At 44.1% G+C, this 20409-nt stretch overlaps 1 protein-coding gene across 2 annotated transcripts in view; it reads left to right on the top strand.

Annotated features, from left to right (window-relative positions):
- Positions 1-20409, top strand: part of setbp1 (SET binding protein 1) — a 35295-nt gene that overhangs the window by 8449 nt on the left and 6437 nt on the right. For both annotated transcript variants that reach the window (XM_030142712.1, XM_030142711.1), the window contains 4 exons: positions 14070-14488; positions 15174-17096; positions 17219-17426; positions 17516-18581. In XM_030142712.1, the coding sequence (XP_029998572.1) occupies positions 14070-14488; positions 15174-17096; positions 17219-17426; positions 17516-18581 (3616 nt within the window). The remainder of the gene's footprint in view (positions 1-14069; positions 14489-15173; positions 17097-17218; positions 17427-17515; positions 18582-20409) is intronic.

Raw genomic sequence — 20409 nt, 5'->3', positions numbered from 1 at the left:
GTTTAAAAATCCTTTATTTTATCATTGGCATAAAAAGCACAAACTGGTAAAGTAGGAATGCTTAGTATTGGATCTAATGGTTGATAACTGGCCCAAATGGTTAACAAGTGTAGCTGTAGACTACATATAATAATTAGAGGATGGATGAACTGTGACATGACCCATCAGTTTCTGAACTGCCATTTTGAAGCCAGTAGTTTGTAGTTTGGTTGTTACCATGTTGGCTTTTATGGAATTGATGTGATCATATTTGGACAAAACAGGGTGGAGCTGCAGGTGCAGAAGGGGTTAGAGCTGTGTATAATAATAATAATAATAATAATAATAATAATAATAATAATAATAATAATAATAATAATAATAACAACAATAATAATAATAATCATGGATTAGGTTTATACAGCGCTTTTCTGTGAACACATACTCAAAGCGCGTACAGTGGACCCATTATTCATTCACTCTCACATTCTCACTCTGGTGGTGGTAAACTACATTTGTAGCCACAGTTGCCCTGGGGCAGACTGATGGAAGCGTGGCTGCCTATCCGCGCCTATAGCCCCTCTGACTACTACCGAACATTCATATGCATTCATACACTAGTGTGAGTAGCAGCACTGGAGGCAAGGAGAGTGAAGTGTCTTGCCCAAGGACACAACAGCATGTGACTAGGACATAGCGGGATTCAAACCGCCAATTTATTTATTATTAATAATATTTATTTAGTTTATGAGGGGTCCTGGGTGAGCTAATACTATAATACTTGATCGGTACAACCATACACTGCATCAAACATTGTCTAACAAAGCCATTTTACGCCCTTGTTAGTTTAACCTGTTATTCATAACTACAGTGGAGTTGTCTGTCAGGGAAAAACACATTTAATTAAATAAACAGAAGCTCCAAAAGTCTGACTTGTCAAGCGAACAAGCTGTTATACAGACTTGTCAGTCAAAGCCTCACATAACCATCAAGGCCATCTATTTGACCAGAGATCTTATTAATGGAGGAAAAATTTAAAGATGGACCTGGATCCAAATAAAACAAATGAGTTCAAAATGACACCTTAGTATTAATATTGACTTAGTAGGTTTAGAGAAAACTTCAGTGTAAGTCTATAGTGTCCAGATATTTCTGCATTGGCTTCATTTTGGAGCTGAGGTTCTTGACCCTTAAGTGTACCTCACATGAACTATTTGTACTTTAAAATAAATATCTCAGTCCAAAACACTGACGCATACAGTGTGACTGTGTGAGTGTATGTGGGTGATGTATCAAATACAAAACTGCTACTGGATGGAAAGGACTAGCCCGCAAAGTATAGCTATGTGGGTTTTACTTTGTCAAGCATGAATTTAGACATGGTCCACAGTTTCAGATCGTTGTGTAACAAGCTATGAGAGACTATAGTAAGCATGACCGACTGCTTGTTTTCTGCCAAAAACATTGCTGAAGTGCATGCATATGTGCATCTTGTCAGGAAAAAAAAGTTGTCAGCATTTACTTTTATGAACGTGCTAAGTGAGTTTAGCCATCCCATGTCCCCAATTGAAAGTCCAATGCTACAGTGTGATGGACAGAGGTTGTCATAGTGACAGGGGCAGCAAGCTGGTCTCTATTGAGGTTTGAGGTTTAGGGAGGGGAGCAGAGGGGAGGATGTGTTAGTGTTGATTCAGATCAGTTTCAACCCTTCATCCCCTACATGCTGTCCCTCAATCACACCCCCATCCCCCTTCCACCACCCCAGTCCCCCCTCCCCCCTCCCCCCCGCTTCTCTCTCCAACATCCTTTCCCTCAGTCCACTCGTCACCTGCCACCCCTTGGGTGTAATACAGGCAGGCTCAGTGGAGAGGAACGGGTTAAAGAGAGAGGCTGGGCTGTTCTGTCTCCCTCTCTTTCCTTGTGTGTGTGTGTGTGTGTGTGTGTGTGTGTGTGTGTTTGTGTGTGTGTGTGTGCGTGTGCGTGGAGGTTAAATACTCTCTTTGTGGTGTGTATGAGGCTGTGTGTCAAGAGAGGAGGGGAGGCAAGGGGGGAGCAGATGGACAGCCTCTTTACTCTCTTTTGTATTGTGTCCACATCTACTCTTTCCCTCTTTCTCTCTTTATCTTTTATCTGTCCCTCTTTCTCTGCTTTATCCCTCGGTCTTTTCTTCCCTCATGTCTTCCTCCTTTCACCCACTCTTTTTCACCACTCTTTTCTTTCTCGGTTTCCCTCTTTCACCCTCTGTTGTCTTGTAGCAGATGGCAGCATGGGGTAGCAGCAGCAGCAGCAGCAGCAGCAGCAGCAACAGCAACAGAGCAGAAGTGTGAGCAGGAGATGGGGAGAGGAGAAGGGGGTTGTGGAAAGAGGAGGAGGAGAAAGGAGGTGGGGGTCAGGCATATGGAGAGCCTGGTTAAGGGGCCCCCTCAGAGGGAGTGTGTATGTGCGTGTGGTACTGTGGTGAAAAGAAGGAGGGGGAGAGGCAGGATACAATAGATGCCCATTAAGACAGAGATTTGACTCTAATAGACAGAGAAAGAGAAAGACAGACAGACAGATAAGTAGGCAAACATGTAAAATGGTGGAAAGAAAGACATGGAAATCATGTTCTTTAGTCAGTCTCCCCTTTGTAGCAACAGAAGCAGAGCTCCAAGTGCATGGCCAGAACACCCCAATATACAGTCCAGGCACTTTTATGATTTACACTTTCACATACCTGGACTTAAGACTGTAGAACTTCTCATGAGTATTTGTCAATAATTAGCCAGTTTTTAAAAAGAAAAATAATAATTATTACAGTTTATAATAAAGTAACTCCAAATTTGACAGTGTTTGTTGTCATATTAATCTTGCGCCATTTCATGTTATTTTAAAGACAAATGTCATATCCATCAAAGTTGCATAGATTCTCTTCTTTTTTCTTCTATTCAGTGTATTTTGTTTGACATTGGATGTGGTTAATGACTATATTGTGAACGTCACAACCAACTTGTCACACATTTTTACTGCATTTCATAGATATTCAAAGGATCAGTGTAAATACAGTATTTTACAGAAGTTTCTCCATCATAGGTCATCTATAGCATTAATGCTGCCACATTAGCAATTGAATTTATGTCTGTTAATAGTGATTGTATAGAAATTCTGTTACATGCTGTTTTGACATCTTACATGGCTTTGGCTTACACGGAAAATTGGACATTAACATATGAATTTTAAATGTAAATTCAGTCATTTTATACCAGGATTAGATTTTTTGCCTAGTCATAGTTTAAGTAAACACTAGTAAATGACAGTTTCAATAAGGCAGGATGTAAGGGATGGTAAAATCATGCAGATTCTTGTACTTAAAGTGAATCTCACCCATTTTATCATCTTCATAGCAGGCATCTATAACCAGGGGGTCAACTAGCAGGCGTGTTGTGTCGGTGAACAGACCCACACACACACATAAGCAGGATATGATGGGCTCCCCTTCTCTGTCTCCAGCTGACATCACACACATGCTGAACGTCCTCTCACACACAGCTCTTTGTCTGGGCACACTGTGCGCGTTTGGAAGATGAATGCATGTGTTCTAACGTATTGAGTCCTGGGTCAACCACTGCATCACTCCCCCAGACACACATGCCCACACACACACACTTAGACACAGTTATCGGTCCAGTGCCTACACATTGGGGAGCATACGCAAGCTAAAATGCATACACTCTCTTTCCCTGACTCTGCCTTGCTTGCTCTCTCCATCTTACACACACAGACAAACACACGCACAAATCATGTTGAGCGGTGATTGCAGTTAGAGAGAGTGTTTGCCTGGTTATCTGTCCAGTTCTCTGGACGTGCCAAATGTGGCTCTTAATCCATTTCACTATCTGTGGGGAAAGATAAGCCAGAGCTTTTCCAGGAGTCCAGGCCAGGCCTCCTGTGTAGTTGTTGTTGTGTATGTGCGTGCATGTGTATATGTGTGCGTATTAGTGGGTGTATACGAAACCCTGACGCTAGACACACACTTATCTTGTCTTGACAGCCCCTCTGCTTGGTGGTCCCCCTGGCTGTGTGTGTGTGTTGCTGCTTGGTGGTCTCCCAGCAGTGTTTGGGATTATTATGTGTTAGTCAAGTGCATTCACAAGGAAATTAATGCTGCCACAGTTGCAACGCCAAATGTGTGTGCATGCAAAGCGCGCACATGCATGTGTGTGAAATGGTTAGCCTTTTGATGTGAGCTTTTTTATCCCTGGCTGAGATGGCGGTTGGTGACCTGAGGGACTTGATGAGCTCATAAAATAGGACCGTGTGTGTGTGTGTCAACTTATGTGTGTATGTGTGGAACCTTGTGCTTCCCCACGGAGAGCAATTCTGAACTGATTTATGAATTTGTATGACTTTAAAGGGTCACCTCTATGAGGGTCTGACCAAACTTTCATATTGGGCCTTTTTGGTGTGTGTCATTATAGTGAAAATAACACGCCCTTATTTTGGTGTGTGTGTGTGTGTGTGTGCGCGTGCTCTCAGCGTGCAGCCTAAAGAGCTGGGAATGCTTTAAGGGGCGTTTCCTTGTGGTTGATGGGGGATGGGACTTGTGTATGTGTTTGTGCGTATGTGTGTGCATGTGTGCTTGCATGCTGGGGAGGGGTGAGTGATTTAGCACCGCTGAAACACCAGCTGTCCATCTGCGTCTGACCCCCATACACATTCTGTACACACTTGAAACACACACCGACACCCACACTAACACACACACACACACATGCACACACACACACACACACACACACACATCTCCTAGCATCTAACCTCTGATCTCCTCTTGAGTAGCTTTCAAACCTGAAGAAAGTCAGTTCAACTGTCTATCTACCACACATTTACACTGCACACCAAAACATGTACACACTTTACCTTACACGGAGCAAGATTGCTCTTTAATCAGCTCTGCAGTGGTGCTGGTGCTGCAGTGTATCCACAATGAATGACTCTGCAAGGTCATTCCTAGTGAGCACACACATACAAACACACACACACCCAGACGGAGTCGCACAAAGACGCACTGGAGGCTGGCAAAGAACAGATGAACTTTGACCCTGCTGGACATTCAAACGTTGAAGTGATAGCTGGATCCACAGTTCTATAAGCCTATGTGTCTGTGTGTGTGTTTCTATGTGTGTATGTGTTGTATTGTTTGTTTGTGCGAGTGGGTCAGGGTTGAAACAACTGGAGTCTGGCCTTTGCTTTCTTACCCTCAGGGCTGGATTTGAGGTGTGTGTTTGTGTGTGTGTGTGTGCACAGACCATTTGTTTGGAAGTGTAGCTAATTTCTCAATCAGACACACACATACCATCTTCTCAATCTGTCCCAAAGGTCAAGCCCTATTCATTCACTATTGTGTCCAGTCCCAGTGGGTCGCTGTTCTTCTTCTGGCAGATGTGGGCAGACTATAATGGCTGGTCTAGCTCAAGGTACAGTTGAATGAAGACTTGAGGAGGCTACTTGCATTTAAAGCAATGGCAGTGGGTCAGCTTGACATGAAGGCATTTTGTGTTTAGTGACAGAGGTTTTCTGTTCCTTCTAAACATGAAACAAAACACTAGAAGTTATCAAAAGAGAGCCAAGTCATCCCCTACCTATCAAGTAGTCATGGTTTTGATATGGTAATATCAATATACCGTCAATGATTTTTGGACAGCAGCTCCCTGTGACTCACACAACTGTGGGTATATCTGGAGGCGGGCCATGTTTGATGTCCTCTGTAGTAGAGAATGATGTTGAGTCATAGCATCATGAGTTCCTGGTGTCTGCTTTGTTAATGTGGCTCCATCAGACTTCAGCCTCTGTGGTTAGTGTGTGTGTCTGCAATTGAGTGTATTCTGTGGTTTCGGAGGAGGCACAGTGCAGATAAAGGATGATGTTCAGGGCAGGGAGGGTAGGAAAGGGGATGATGGGAGTCAAAGGAAAGGAGAAGCAGGCGCAGAGTATTGACTTTCACTGTGTCTCACTTGAAGCGTAAGTGTGTTTGTCAGTGAAATCTGATGGCCCCATCAGCTGTCTAGGACGCGCCTGTCGCAGGCCTGTGTGTCTGAGAGCACGTGTGGGTTTCACAGTGTTTGTGCCAGTATCAGTGGGTTAGTGTCTAAAGTGAGAATGTCAGGTAAGGTCCTGCAGCACTCCTTTAATTTAATCCAAACTATCAACTGTTTCATCAGTTGATAATCTGACTGAGTGAACAATTTACAGTTCTAATAGATAGTTCTCCAGTGAAATATTCTTCAGAACAGTTGGCATTAATAGGTGACCAATAGTGGATTGTCAAGGCCAATATAATAACAATATTTTAATGCAGGTAAAAGCAAATAAATACCCAGATATCATCCAGTCCTCCCTAAAATATTTTTACACTGACAATGGATTTGTGCATGTCTAGACAAAGATTTTTATTATTTAGAAATGAAAATCTAAGTCAAATCAATAAATCAACTATGTGTAACATTAAACACCAAACTATGTGAGGGAATTTATTATGTATTATTTTATCTGCAGGTTCAATCCAGTTTCGAAGCCTAATATCAGCTATCAGCCTCGATCTGAGACAACTTCTGCCATGATGCCGATTAGTCACATAGCTCTAGTTGAGATTAGCTGATCCTATTGTATGTATAGTGTATCAAAGTAATATAAATTTTTCGGTTACCAATCAAAGTTAATCAGTTGAGAATGACATTTGTCATTACTTGGTATATTGTTATCATGTTATAATAATGATTAATATTACAGATATTTTCAATTCATTATATTACATTGGAAAATATAATTTAGACATAAAACTGACCCTTGAAAAATGTATGTCATTCTCAAGAAATGCCTTAAATATTGACGTGACTGACACTCCTGATAATCCCCAACACTAATTTGTGTAAAATTTCTAAAAGTCATAAAGAACATGTGACTAATATATGATTCACAATATGACCAACCTCAAAAAGGTGGAATCAGATAAAATCATGAAAAATCCCTTTAAGGTTTATTTTGTAACATCAGTGCTTTGCCAGATTTGTGCAGTCCCTATGCCTGTGTGCCAGGCTTTGTAAAATAATCCATCTGCAGTTCTGCTGTTTATTTAGGCTAGTTGTCCCGTAAGTATGAATACGGACATGAATAAATGATATAAATGTGTCTGTCTGTCCTTCTGTCTGTGTGTCTGTCCCTTGGGGCGTCTCAGACTAAACAAACAGCTGTGTTTATGAAGCAGGGAAGAGCCACAAGGGTCTTCTGTTTAGTGGTCCATTTCAGCCGGAACACACACACACGTGCACGCACACACACACACACACACACACACACACACACACACACACACACACACACAGATACAATGTCCCCAGTGCCTTGCGCTCCTCATCTTTTACCTGCCCTGCTCTGTTGCTTTTTTACCCCTGTGTGTTTTCCACCCTGTTCAGTCTCTCCCTCTCTCTCTCTCTGTCTTGGCCCCCTCTGTTAGTGCAATACTCGCTGGCTTGCTCTCAGACCGAGAGGAATGCCACTCCGTGTGACCTCTCACCTACAACAAGGAGGGGTGCTGGTTTAGATGAGGGAGTGAGGGGGCAGCTGCAGTCATGTGCCCAGGCCTGCAAGAAAACACACACATACACACTCACACACACACACACACCTACACACACATACACACACACACACGCACACACACACACACACACACACACACAAACCCAGGTTGACAGCTAAAACACACTCAATACAATTTGTGTCATAGTTCTGTATGTGCTGATGTGGTGCACAGTTTCTCACGACTCTCTGTGGATGTCTGAGAAAGTGTAGGATGCTGCACTTTGGTCGGTGTGTGACTGTGTGTGCGTCTGTGAACGCGCGAGTGGAGTGCAGCCTCACACAAAGACGTTATTGTTGGTTTGAGGGGGCCTGAGGGGAGGCGGGTAGTCTGATTGGTTAAGACTATTGTGTCTCACTTTGCCCATTCTCCCTGTCACTGAAGATGTCATTACAGTGGCTCTTTACTCTCTCTCTCTCCCTCTTACAAGCTGGGGATCATCTGAGGACTTGAGATATTCACAGAAATATGTACACCAAGTGATTAAAACAAGACTTCACAGCCTTAAAAGTTGTTGTACAAACATAAGAGCCATTCTGTCAGGCATAGTAATTCTTCTTTTTGCCATCTGTTTGCGTGCACCTCCCACTAGAAGATAGAAGATTTTTTTTCTTCATGTTTGCTGCAAGTAAAGAAAACTCACTATTCTGTTTTTGTGATTATTCAATCAATCACTAAATCTATAAAATGTCAAAAAAAAAAATAGTGAAAAACATCTAGCAGTGTATCTTGGCACGTGCTGGTGCTTCAGTTTGCTGGTTTTGTTAACAGCCTGAAAACCCCAGGATATTCAGTATAAAGTATAAAACCCAGAAAAGCAGCAAATCATCACATTAAAAAACTGGGAGCAAAAACTACCCTGAAGTATAACTGTGTGCTGCCTCAGCCCAAAGCAACAAGGGAAAGATCATTCTGATGTTTCAATATTTGATTTAGAGCATCACGTCTCCATTTGTTTTTGTAAGTGTTTTGGGTGTGGAGAATATGCAGGTTTTATGCTCCAAACACTGTAAGAGCAATAGAATACAGGGTTATAAAGTGTAGCAAGTCGGCAATGATGCAATATAGTATTTATGTTTTAGTAACTAATCAGCGAGGAAGGCCTGGCTATTACACACCACTCTTTGCCAGAGAGGAAGTGTTTAATCTTAGCACAGCTTCTGTCTTGAATTACCCATCATTCCACACAGGAAGTCATCCCTTAGGATTTAGAGCAGCTCATTGGCTGTTAATTGTTTCCTGTTGCACACAATAGGTATGATTGGGTCATATGGTGCACAGAGTATGGTGAACAACACGTTCCTTTGGTTTCTAACCGTATTTCGTGTTTATGTACATATGGCTGTGTAATTTACCTCCCCCTGCTTGTGCATTGATTAAACACAATTCTGTCTATTTATGGAGCACTCTAACCTGTATTAGGTTTGTTTTTATGCATTCACATAATAGTTTGTGTGTCAGACAATTCTTTATGCTTATGTACATTTTCTTTGTACTGAGCATGTGCACTGACTGAAATGCATAATGCTGTCACCGGAGGTTCAGGCGCGACCCTGAAAGGAACAATTGGTACATAATCGCTGTAATAATCACTATGAAAAAACTCCTCTCATGTGCTTCTTAAAGCTATTCACAAGCAGGACTCACATATGCCTGCTCACACACCATTAATGCTAATAGCAGGGATTAGATGTATACTTTGTGTAGCATGTAAATGTGTGTGTCATTACTGAATGAGTGAAAACCTCAGATTGCGCTGTAATAACATGCTTCAGTTCAGCCAATCACAGGCTTTTGTTCAGATTGAGTCATCTTGGTCTGAGCGTGTGTGAAGACAGTGTGACAAGGAGACTCTTGGGTGTTTTGCTGCTATCTTTAGGAGCACTCCTGTGAAGGATTACAGCTATGGGTGTAGGATAGAGTCTTTTACTTGAGACCTACCACTGTGCATTAAATCTGGTTTCTCCTCGAGCTTAAGAGCAAACTAGTGTAGACTGAATGTTGGGGAAAAAGTTTTTTTTTTTTTGCTCATCTGTGGCTGTAAAGGCTGAATACATAGTTTTTGAATTACAGCATTTACACAAGACTGGAAGTTTTGAATGGTGCCCAGTTTCCAAACTTTCCCACCCAACTTTCCCAGAAGATGCTTTGGCTGGCGCAGATGCCACCAGATCAAGAGATAGTAAAGCATTGGCGAAAGCTACGCAGGCTGAGTGAAAACAGACATGCGAACACTCACACGGTTACAGACATTGGGCTTGATCCCAGCGACTCCACAAACTGTCCCACCTTGACCCCCCACCACCACCTAAAAAATCTTTCCTACCCCTTCTCCTCCCTCTTTTCTCTCCCCTGCTGTGGGTCTCCACAGGCGCATGAATGGAAGTCTTTATTCCCGGGAGAACTGGTGGGAAGAACGAGAGAACGAGAAACAGGGATGGAAGGGGGGGCAAAGGGAGGGAGGGGGTGGTCTGTGAGAGTGGTCACAAGATCAACACAGTGCTACAGCTCCTCTTTTCTCCTCCATCGCTTTTCCCTCCTTTTCTCTGAATCCTCCCCACCTCCCTCCTCCCTCTTCTTCTACCCAGTTTTATGTGCTGTGGACACAAAGCCGTGTTAGTATTCATGGTGTTTGTTTGCAGAGGAGCTCTGTGTGTGTGTGTGTGTGTGTGTGTGTGTGCGTGCGCGCAGAGCTGTCAGAAACACAGATCAGAGAGAAGCGAAGCTCTGAATGGAGCTAGAGAGAAGCGGGCAGGCGGGTGTGGGGTTGGCGGGTGGGTGGGGGGTAGTTCCCACAGGGGGAGAATGGTCAGCTCCAGAAAAGAGAAAAGAAGAAGAAAAGGAGGGATAAGATGAGGAGAAGGGCGGGCTGGGAGTGGGGTGGGGTGGGGGGCCAGTACACGGGGCCACAGGGCAGAAGGAGACAGCATGGTGTCAAAGCCAAGGAGAGTGTGTGTGACAAGGAGCAAGAGCGAGAAACAGAGAGGATCGTATCAATCATAAGGTTTTGGAGGGAAGTAGTCGTAAACGGGTCTAGGCACCACTCTCCTGTTTTTCGGCAGGTCCTCTTCTTCCCTCCCTCTTTGCTGCTCCCCCCTCTATTTCTCTCTCTCTCTCTCTCTCTCCTCTCCTCTCTCTCCTCTCTCTCTCTCTCTCTCTCTCTCTCTTTCTGTGTGCCTCTCTCTTTCTCTTTGTGTGTCTGTCTGGACAGCTGCCCAGTTCCATACACAGGGAAAAATGAAACACTCTAACCACCGGGCGTGCAGCCAAATAAAAGGCTGCGAAAAACTATTTGAAGGGCAGTGTGTTTGTGTGTGTGTGTGTGTGCATAGAGTTTGTGTATATGTTTTCTAGTGTATATGTGGGTATATGTGTGCTGGGTTGTGAGATTTGGGTGTGCCTGTTTAGGGTGTTCTTTCCCAGTATAATGGTGCAGCTTGGGTGCTCGGTGTTCATATGTCTGTGTGTGTCTGTGTGTCTAAGTGAGGGAGAAGTTCTGCTTCACTCTGAGTTTGAGTTTATTCAACAGTGGAAAACGAGAGGCTGCAGGAGAGGAAAGGACAGGAGGGGCTGTCAAATACCTCCGCTCATGTCAAACTACAGTACAACTTAGTACATCCAGATCAGGGTTTTTATAACCGCCTGCTGACTGTAAAAGTGACATACACTCACAAATTTTTCAGTAAACATGCTGACTCAGTGAGTTTCAGTTGTGCGATTGCAGCACTTAGTCACATATTACCCATGACCTCCTCTGCTGAGCTCTGACCTTATCGGATGGTTATATCACCAGTGGGAAGGAATTTGCAGCTCCATATCTGCCTGTATTTGTGTTTGCCTAGGACGGCCAAACCATGTTGTTACAGTGCTGATCCAAAGGAAGACATCCTAGAGAAGGTTGTTGACCTAGCTGTGGAGTATGACCCTTAACCCCAGATCACAGCCTTAAGATGGGTTTTTGAGCCTCGAGGGAGAGTTGCTCTGTTATTCTAGATCAGATCAAATACATTGAGCTTTAAACATGCTTTGAGTCTGTTTTGGCATGGCCTTTTTTCTTATCTGTAATTGATCAGCGGAGACTTCCACTAGAGGGACAGTGTCAAAAAGGTTGAAGCCTCAAGTTTGTGTGTTACTTCAGGGTCAGACTCCATGATAGCGCTGATTTCCTGACCGCTGCCCCCTGCTGCAAGCCAACAGTAGCACAGACAGAAGACAGTCTATATTTACACTGCAAAAGACAAGACCAGTGTAGTCTAAGTAAATGACAGTGTCAAAATACAGTTTTATAATGCACACAATAGAACCTGTAGTGAAGTGCAAAACATGCACTAGAGAAATATGGTCAGTACAATAAATGTGAATTAATTAAAAGTCTATTGTAAGAGTGACCATAGGTGACCCAGTTTGAAAAGAAAGAAAAAGCAGCTCTTTTTTCACACTATGTTGACAACAACCACCATGGGAGTACCTTGATCTTAATGACCACTATTTATATTTGCTTGTGTGAATATCAGACAGTGAGTGTGTTTTCCCTGGAAAAGCTTCATGGTGTGTTTAGAGGTATAGAGGAGGAGGAAAGAAGGCGGAAAGGGTGGTAGAAGGCAGGGAACCAAGAACAAAAAGCTGAACTGGTGCCAATTGAAGAGGGGGGAGTGGTGAGCTCCCAATTTCTATTTTTTCCTTGTCTTCTTTTTGGCTCCTCTCTCTACTAGGAAAAGTGTCTGTGCCTCCTCTTTTTATTATCTCTCTGTGGTTATTTGGTGGTTAGTGGGGAGGATATGTTTTGTATGTATGTATGTGTGTGGTTCATGTCTAAGTCTGTTGGTTACACTCAGACAGCCTCCATCTATCTGTGTCTCTTTTTTTTCTGTCGTCCTTTAATCTGAAGCAGCAGGTATTCTAGGACAGGTTAAATGAGAAAGCATGCGTATATCAGGTGTCTGTCATTTTACCCCTCTGTGGACTCCCAGCGTTTCGTCTCCAGTGTCACCGTGTGGACACACACATTTACACTTACCTACGCACACATACATCTCGGAACTAAAAGGATACCACAACAGCATGTCCAGGAGGTAGACGAGAGTCTGTATGTGTGTATCAGCATGTGCATTTTCTAGAACTGTTAATAATTTAGGATGGTAAGTTTGTCTGTGTGCGTTCTCATCATTTCATCATGTGTCGTTGCACTTGTTAGTGTGTGCATTTTCAGTTTGGCTGATATACACTGTCTACATTCAGTGTCAAGGAAAAATGAGGAAATATCTGGATAGGGATAAAGAATTTTAAGTGATTGATGAAATGAGAATAGAACAGAACAGTAGTAGAGTTAGAAGACGGAATAAATTAAGTGCTCGTTGTTAATAATTTCACTCTCACAATAACTCCATTGTATTTTTCCATGGTGTGTGTGCAAGTAGTTGTGTATGTGTACGTCTGCAGGGAGCAAGAGCTAATCATCTGAAAGAACGCTGCAATATTGAGGGTAAAATTGGTGAACCTGTCTGTGCGCCTTGGAGCGTTTGCAGCTGTAAATTTCTGAAACATTAACATCTTGTGCTTTTATGTGTGAAATCAGGATTTTGTAAAGTGTTTCAAAAGTGTACACCCACCCTGTGAATGTGTGAGTATGTGCATGAGTCCTTGCATGCCTGTGTCTACATGCTGAGAGGCAGGCCTGTGGTTAGGTTACATCTCCCTGCAGCGCAGCAGAACAGTGTCTTGTTGCGTCATACTGAGTCTGTTAATAACAGGCTAAACCACAAAGGCCATCCGCTGCTCTATTTCTCATCTTCCAGCAGTACACTGATTATACAGCAGTGATACACTAAGCAGAGGAATGCCATCTTGTATAGTGCCTAAAGCTTTTGCATTTTCAGTTTTAGGTTGAAAAATGTAGTGTGAGAATGGGAGAATGGGGGTTGACTACAGAACAGTGGCTCTTTTTTGAAAAAATGTACAGCCTAGTACATTTTTCTCCTGGTCATAAAATTGAAATTATATTTACAGTTTTAGGTTCGACTGTGTTTACTGCAAGTGACAGGGCGGTTAGGGACACAGTGAAGAGAGGCTACTGTTTTTAATACTGTGTAGTCAGACATTGCCATCTCTATCCCCCCGGCTCTCACAGCATGCAACATCCTTGCCACAGGAATTTAATTGCTCTGTAAACAAGCCTATTGTTTTGTTGCACACTGTTTGCCCATTCAACATGATGTATTAAAAGGCTCAGTCCTGCCGTGAAAGGGGAAGAATGCCATATCAGAGCGCAACAAATCACTGATAGTATGTGCTGTGAAAAATGGGACTATCTTCACAACTGTGTTAATATCTGTAAAGATTGGCTCTAAAGATATAAAGATAAAAAATAAATTAGTAGAATATTACATTATGTCAATCCCCACTAGCTATATAAAGACATCTTGTGACTGGAATATGTACACTATGTAGTAACCAGTTTCTTTTCTGTTTTCTTCAGACATACGAGCGCCAGTTCAGAATGCCTGAGCAGAGAGAGGGAGGCCTGCTGCAACTTCTGGGAGATCACACTCCACCCAAACACCAGCTTCGCAGCGCCCTCCTTCCCACACACACACTCTCACACACACAGCAAACACAGCACACTCTGACACAACAATTCCAAAACAGTCATGCACATCAACACCAAATCAATCCAGACTGGATCTCCTCCACGGTATCATCTACATCTCCAGCCAATCCTGCAGATTCAGGGCCAGCCAGAGAGCTGACAGGAGCCAACAGGAGTACTTTGCTTGATCAAACCCAACCTTTCTCACGAACAACACGGAGCCCCTCACCTCAAAGGTCCCCGACTCCAGACCTGCAGTTACCAGTGGTCACTGACGCCAGTATTCTCAACCTGACCTCTCTCAGCAGGTGTGATTCACTTGTGGTGTATCATTTTGTCTAGAAACACAGTATGTATTATGTATTGTCAGTTACTGAAAGTATGCATTTTCTGTTGCTAGGCATCTCCCAGTCAAAACAATAGCAGTGACGATTTCAATGCCATGGACTGTAGATCACCACCACTTTCTTTATTACCTTTCACAACTAAACCCTACACATATGTACTTTATTATCTTTTTAGTCCAAATTTAAACATCACTGGAAATGTTTGATATACTGTACATATGCTCAAAAGTCAAGAAAATCAGCATAACAATTTTTAGATACTTTCATTTGGGAATTCCACATACAGATAAGTATTTTTCCTTCGGAAACTTATTTGCTGTAATAATGAAAACTGAAATGAAATGAAGAAGTGATAATTTAATCACATTCATCAAACTGTTACCATCCAGTAAGTGATTTAATTAGCAAATATCAGGAAGCAAATATCAAGATGTCCCAACTATGATATTGTCTGTCACATTAAAAAATATTCAACTTGGGTGTGGAAGCCATGATAGCTCATGTGAGTCTTCTGGTATTAATCACTCTTATGTATAGTGACCCAAAAACACAGTAATTGTTTTACTGGTTCTGGTGCCACAGTGAAATATAGGATCTTCCTCCCTCGTTCATTTCTTCATCGTTTTTCTCTGTTGCTTCTCTCCAGGGGAAGGGGTTTGCAAGAGGTCAGTGAACAGCTCTTTGGGAACATCAAGAGGAAGTACGGCAGGAAGGACTCCCAGAGGATGCTCTGCAATCCCCACAGTGGTGATACACCTTGGGGAAAACAGCCAGAGAAAGGATCGGAGAGCCCAAGTAATTCAGAAGACAGGCAGAAGTACAGGCAAGAGGAGACAGCTGAGCTCTTCCATGAGGAAAGAGAAGAGAGGAGAAAAGAAGAAAGAGAGCGAGCCATTGCTGGGAGGAGAACAGATGAGGAGGACAGGGGGATGCCCATGCTGACAGAGGAAGGCAAAGGAAGAAAGAGGAGAAGGAGGCCTTCTTTCGACGATTCGTTTCCTGTAGAGGAGCAGTCACATCAACGGCAGGACTCTGACACTACAGAGAAGCACCAGTCTGGGCCCCCGGAGCCCAAAGTAGCACACAAGTTGGAGGCTCACAAAAATGATTCTCGGTTCACAAGTCAGGCAGATTTCAGCAGTGAGAGGATGGAGAAAATGGAAAGATCAGATAAAGGCGATAAAAGAGAAAAAGGAGAGAGGGCAGACAGAAGAGAGACTGGGAGTGGACCTGACCCAGACATAGCTCTGAGTATAAACAGAATGAAAAAGAATCCAGTCGGTCGCCCGAAGATCAGCTCAGATACCGTTAAACACAGAGAGCCTACTCACAACAATATGAACAAACCTAGTCCTACTATAAATCCCAGACTCCCAAGCCCAAACCCCAGCCCCAGGACAAACATCAGTCCAAGTCCCAGCCCTAAACCTAGGGCTAACATTAGCCCTAGTCCCAGTCCTAGACCTAGGTCAACCCTGAGTCCGAGCCCAAGCCACAGCATCAGCTCTACAACGAGCTCCCGACCAACAAAAGCCAAGGATAGGTGGTCATATCTGAAAGCTAAAAGCCACACCAATCTCATGTCACCACAAAGGGACATCCGGGGGAGCCCATCAGCCTTAACAGACCCACCCTCAGCATTTCCTATTACTCCTTCTAGTCCCCTCTACACCAACACTGACAGCTTGACTGTTCACACGCCCATCAAGAGGAAACGAGGACGCCCCAAGAAACAGCCCCTTCTAACAGTGGAGACCATCCACGAGGGCACATCCACATCACCCCCGAGCCCACTGGCACAGGAATCCTCCACAGGGCTAAGCCGCAGGAGGAAGACACACACTTTAAACACATTAGTGCAAATGGCCTCCACCAGCGCTAGTTCTAACAGCCTGAAACTAAAGCGTGGCAGGGGCCATTCCAGACCAGTGAATAAGATGAAGCTTGGGAAAATGCAGAGCATCTTGAATGAGATTCTCTCTGGTTCCAGTCAGAGTGGCACTCTTGCTCTGAAATCACCTTCTGCCCCTGTTACCTCAGCTATGAGTGCTATGGCATCCACAATCGAGGCTCGACTGGGAAAACAGATAAATGTCAGCAAGAGAGGAACCATCTACATTGGCAAGAAGCGAGGAAGGAAACCCCGGGCAGAAACCCAAGACTCTAACCCCCCCAAAGCTACAAGAGAGAAGCCTCCTTTTTCTGTTTCTGCATCCAGTCTCTATGAGAGCCCTGTAGTGCCTTCCACCACCTCCTCTCCCAGCTCTAGTGCTCCATCACTAAGGGCCATCCACTCTGATGCCACTATGCCCAGTCTGCAGCCCATTTCTGCCCTCCCCTCTAAGCCATTGGGAAGGGGCTTCCTCTCTGGAGGGTGGAAATTGTCTCCTCCACGCCTTCTGGCTAATTCACCCTCCCATCTGTCTGAGGGTGCATCAGTGAAGGAGGTGACCCTGTCCCCCATCAGTGAGTCCCACAGTGAGGAGACTATTCCCAGTGATAGTGGAATTGGGACAGATAACAACAGCACATCGGATCAAACTGAGAAGGGCCCTGCTTCTAGACGCAGGTGCAGTAAGCTGCTATCACTACAGTTGTTTCCATTTCCTTAAGTTTCTTTTATAGTCTTTATCTGTTTTTTTTCCTGCTTTCCTTTTGGTGTAATTTTATTCTTTTGTACTGTTTGTACAGGTACTCATTTGACCTGTGTGGATTTGAGTCTGCTGAGGCAGCAGCTCTGGAAGCATCCAGCAGGGGAAGCAGGACACACTGTGAACGGCAAGTGACTGCTGTGGACAACTTTCTGACGCAGCAGGAGAAGAAGCAAAAACATCATCGGCGGAAGAGGAAGTGCTTACAGAGTCGGGATCATCTTCACTTTCTCTCTGAACTGGAAGAGGTTAGAAACACTATATTACAAAGCCTAGTAATCCACAAGTTCATATATGCACGGTGTACAGTATCTAAATGTGTTTTCTTTTTTTTTAGGTTGTACTGAAGCTCCAGCAGCTCCGAGTGTCTCATCGGCGATACACCTGCTACCCCCAGCACCCATATCCCTCCATTTTCCGTCTGAACTTCCATCATTACTACCCTGTTACCTATGACTCCTACCCCTGTGACTCCAGCCCGTACCTCCGAAGGAGTGCCGACCTGAAGGCTAAGAGGAGGCGCGGTCGTCCAGCCAAAGCCAGCGAGCCAATCACATCGAAGCTGCCTTTTGTTCAAGGATATGGTTATCCACTGGCAGGGGGAAATTACTATGCAGCACCCTATGCCATGCCTTACGCACCCCCTCTGAGTCTGGGCTACTTCCCGCCTGCTCCCCCATTCTACCTGCCCCACCACTCTCTAGGACCTGCACCTTCATCTCCTTTCATGAGGCCTGCTGTCCCCCCTCCCAAAGCTTTCCATTCAGGTGGGCACTCAAAGCTTCAGCCAGGGGCCAAGCTTCGTGGTACGAGTGGCTCACTACAGGGGGCTTCTATAAGAGGAGAGAGCCTGGGGTCCTTGGGCGGAAGCAGCGCAGGTGGTCTTGCAGGGGTTCGCCTACATAAGAGGAAACATAAGCACAAACACAAGCACAAGGATGAACCACTCCTTTCTCCACGAGACAGGCAGGATCTGGGAGGACTCTTCAGTGGAGCTAAGACCAATGCACGTCTCAGCATGCTGAGTGACAGGAGGGACTTGGTCAGTCAGGGCTCTTCAAAGCATCTAGACAAGCAGAGAGGCAGTGGAAGAGCCCCAAGTCTGGGATCTAGTATAGGGATGTTTGAATCAGATCAACTGTCCACGCACACTCTTGCTGACAGCCAGTTCCACTCCCGTCAGACTGGGCAGCCAATGAAAAGCTTCATGAGCAGCTACAGTAGCCAATCACAACGGTCAGAGTCAACTTCTGATGTTTTTTTGGGGTCACGGGAGGATGATTGCAGTGGGAGGAGCAGGAAAACAAGGCTCGCCGTGTTTGGAGATCAGGGCTTAATGTCATTTCAAACTGCCAGGCAGGAGCCAGGACAGATGACCAAGTGTGCCAGTGCCTCCCTTGCTGGTAAGAACAATTCATAATAGGATTACCTGATCATTTTAATCTTTATAAGGGAATTCAATCCCCTTTTGCCGCAAACAGAAACCACGATGGGCAAATTGAAAAGGATGGCAAGTTAAAATGCATTGGTTGGTAATGTTTTAGGGGTGTGAGGTTAGCCTAATTCCCTTACCACCACTTTTCTTATAGCCACCTCTGGTTCACCTGTGAAATAGCTTTTCTGTAAACCACCAACAAGAAATGTTTCACTGGAATTAACAGTTGCTTAGGTCAGCAGTGGAGTGCCTTGTATAGATCTCATAACAAAAGCAAAATCAGTGAGACTTAGCGTGTTTGCATGTATCTATGAACAGGTCATTAAGACTGAAAATATTCCTACAGTGTATCCTACAGTACACACATGCAATAAATATAATGCAGGGCTTAAGTCAGCTGCTGGAATGCTAGATGTGCATGCAGCACTGCAGCTGATGCATATTTTAGGGAGACAGCAGGGAAAATACATATATGCTCCATAAACAGTATAAATTACTTTGCTCTAAACTTAACTCACTAAGGCTACTGGACTTTTTACATAGCTAAATCCAGAGCATATTTGCAAAAATAATTGGTGCTCAGTATATTATTCTGTTCCCTAGTGATAGCAAGGTTGTTATTTGCTGGTGTTCAAATTTTAAATGTAGATAGTGGCTTAATTGTCAAGGTGAATCCTATTTGTGAACATGCTGCATAACAGCATTAATGGGATTTTAAAAAGACAAAGAAGCAGGGTAGCCCAAAAATCTTGCTACCTAACTAATGGGTATTTTAGTACATTCTGTATTCAGCTGTCTTTGAGCACATCTGGCTGGGGATAGAGAGAACGTAATGCATGGATGGAGATGACTATAATTCACCAATCTCTCCTTCTTCCCCTCCCTCCCTCCCTTCCTCCTCTCCTGCCAATGCCTTTGCCAGAGATATATTATTCACACAGTGTGATTTATTTTCTACAGACACGCCGTAAAAGGCCCTTGCCTGTGTTAAAAGAGCTGGCTAGCAGCCAGGGGTTTAATGACTGGGGCCTAGTCCAGTGGCGGGGAGGAGAAGCCAGGGGCTCAGTTAGAATACACCCCCCACCCCAGGGGATCCAGGACGGATGACTCATATACAACCCCCCCCCCCCCCCCCAACGCCGCACACATCCCCCCCTTGTCCATGTTTCCCTCCAGTCTTGTTATACCTTTTATACCTTCCACGTCCTTCTCTTTCCCTCTTGTGCTGTTTCTGCAGTTCTTGCCCTTGCTTTCCTTTGCATCTCTCTTGCAATCCCCACATCAACACTCACACTTCCCCTTGTTACTCCTCCTCTTCCTCACCCTCCCACTACTATCTCCTTTTCCTTCTTCCCTTTCTCTTTCTGTTTTTCCCCCATCTCCCCTCCCCCTCTTTCCCCCAGTACCCTCTCCTTTCCCCATTCCCTCTGCCCCTCCTCTGCCATGACTTACTGCTTCACTTCACAGCTTTAGTCCAATTAAAACAGAGGCGCATGTGTATACACATGCAGTACCACCATACATGTACATTCACATGCAGGCAGACACACACAGATACACAATTTCAGATACAGATGTAAAATTCTTAATACTCTCTAAGTGTGCAGATGTGTGTGTATAAATAATCTCTTAATATACTCAGTATGCTCTAATTTAAAGTGTTTTATTTTTATTCTAGGATATGTTTGTGTATGTATAGATGTTTATTTATTTGTAATCAAGGGTCTAACTGCAGCTGACAGAAATCCCTCATGCATATATGCATTAAAGCCAGTCATCCTCCACTAAAATAAGAG

The sequence above is a fragment of the Sphaeramia orbicularis genome, chromosome 9 (genome assembly GCF_902148855.1).
Source record: "Sphaeramia orbicularis chromosome 9, fSphaOr1.1, whole genome shotgun sequence".
Taxonomy (NCBI): domain Eukaryota; kingdom Metazoa; phylum Chordata; class Actinopteri; order Kurtiformes; family Apogonidae; genus Sphaeramia; species Sphaeramia orbicularis.
The sequence above is the reverse complement of the archived record's forward strand: the minus strand, read 5'-3'. Positions and strand labels throughout refer to the sequence as shown.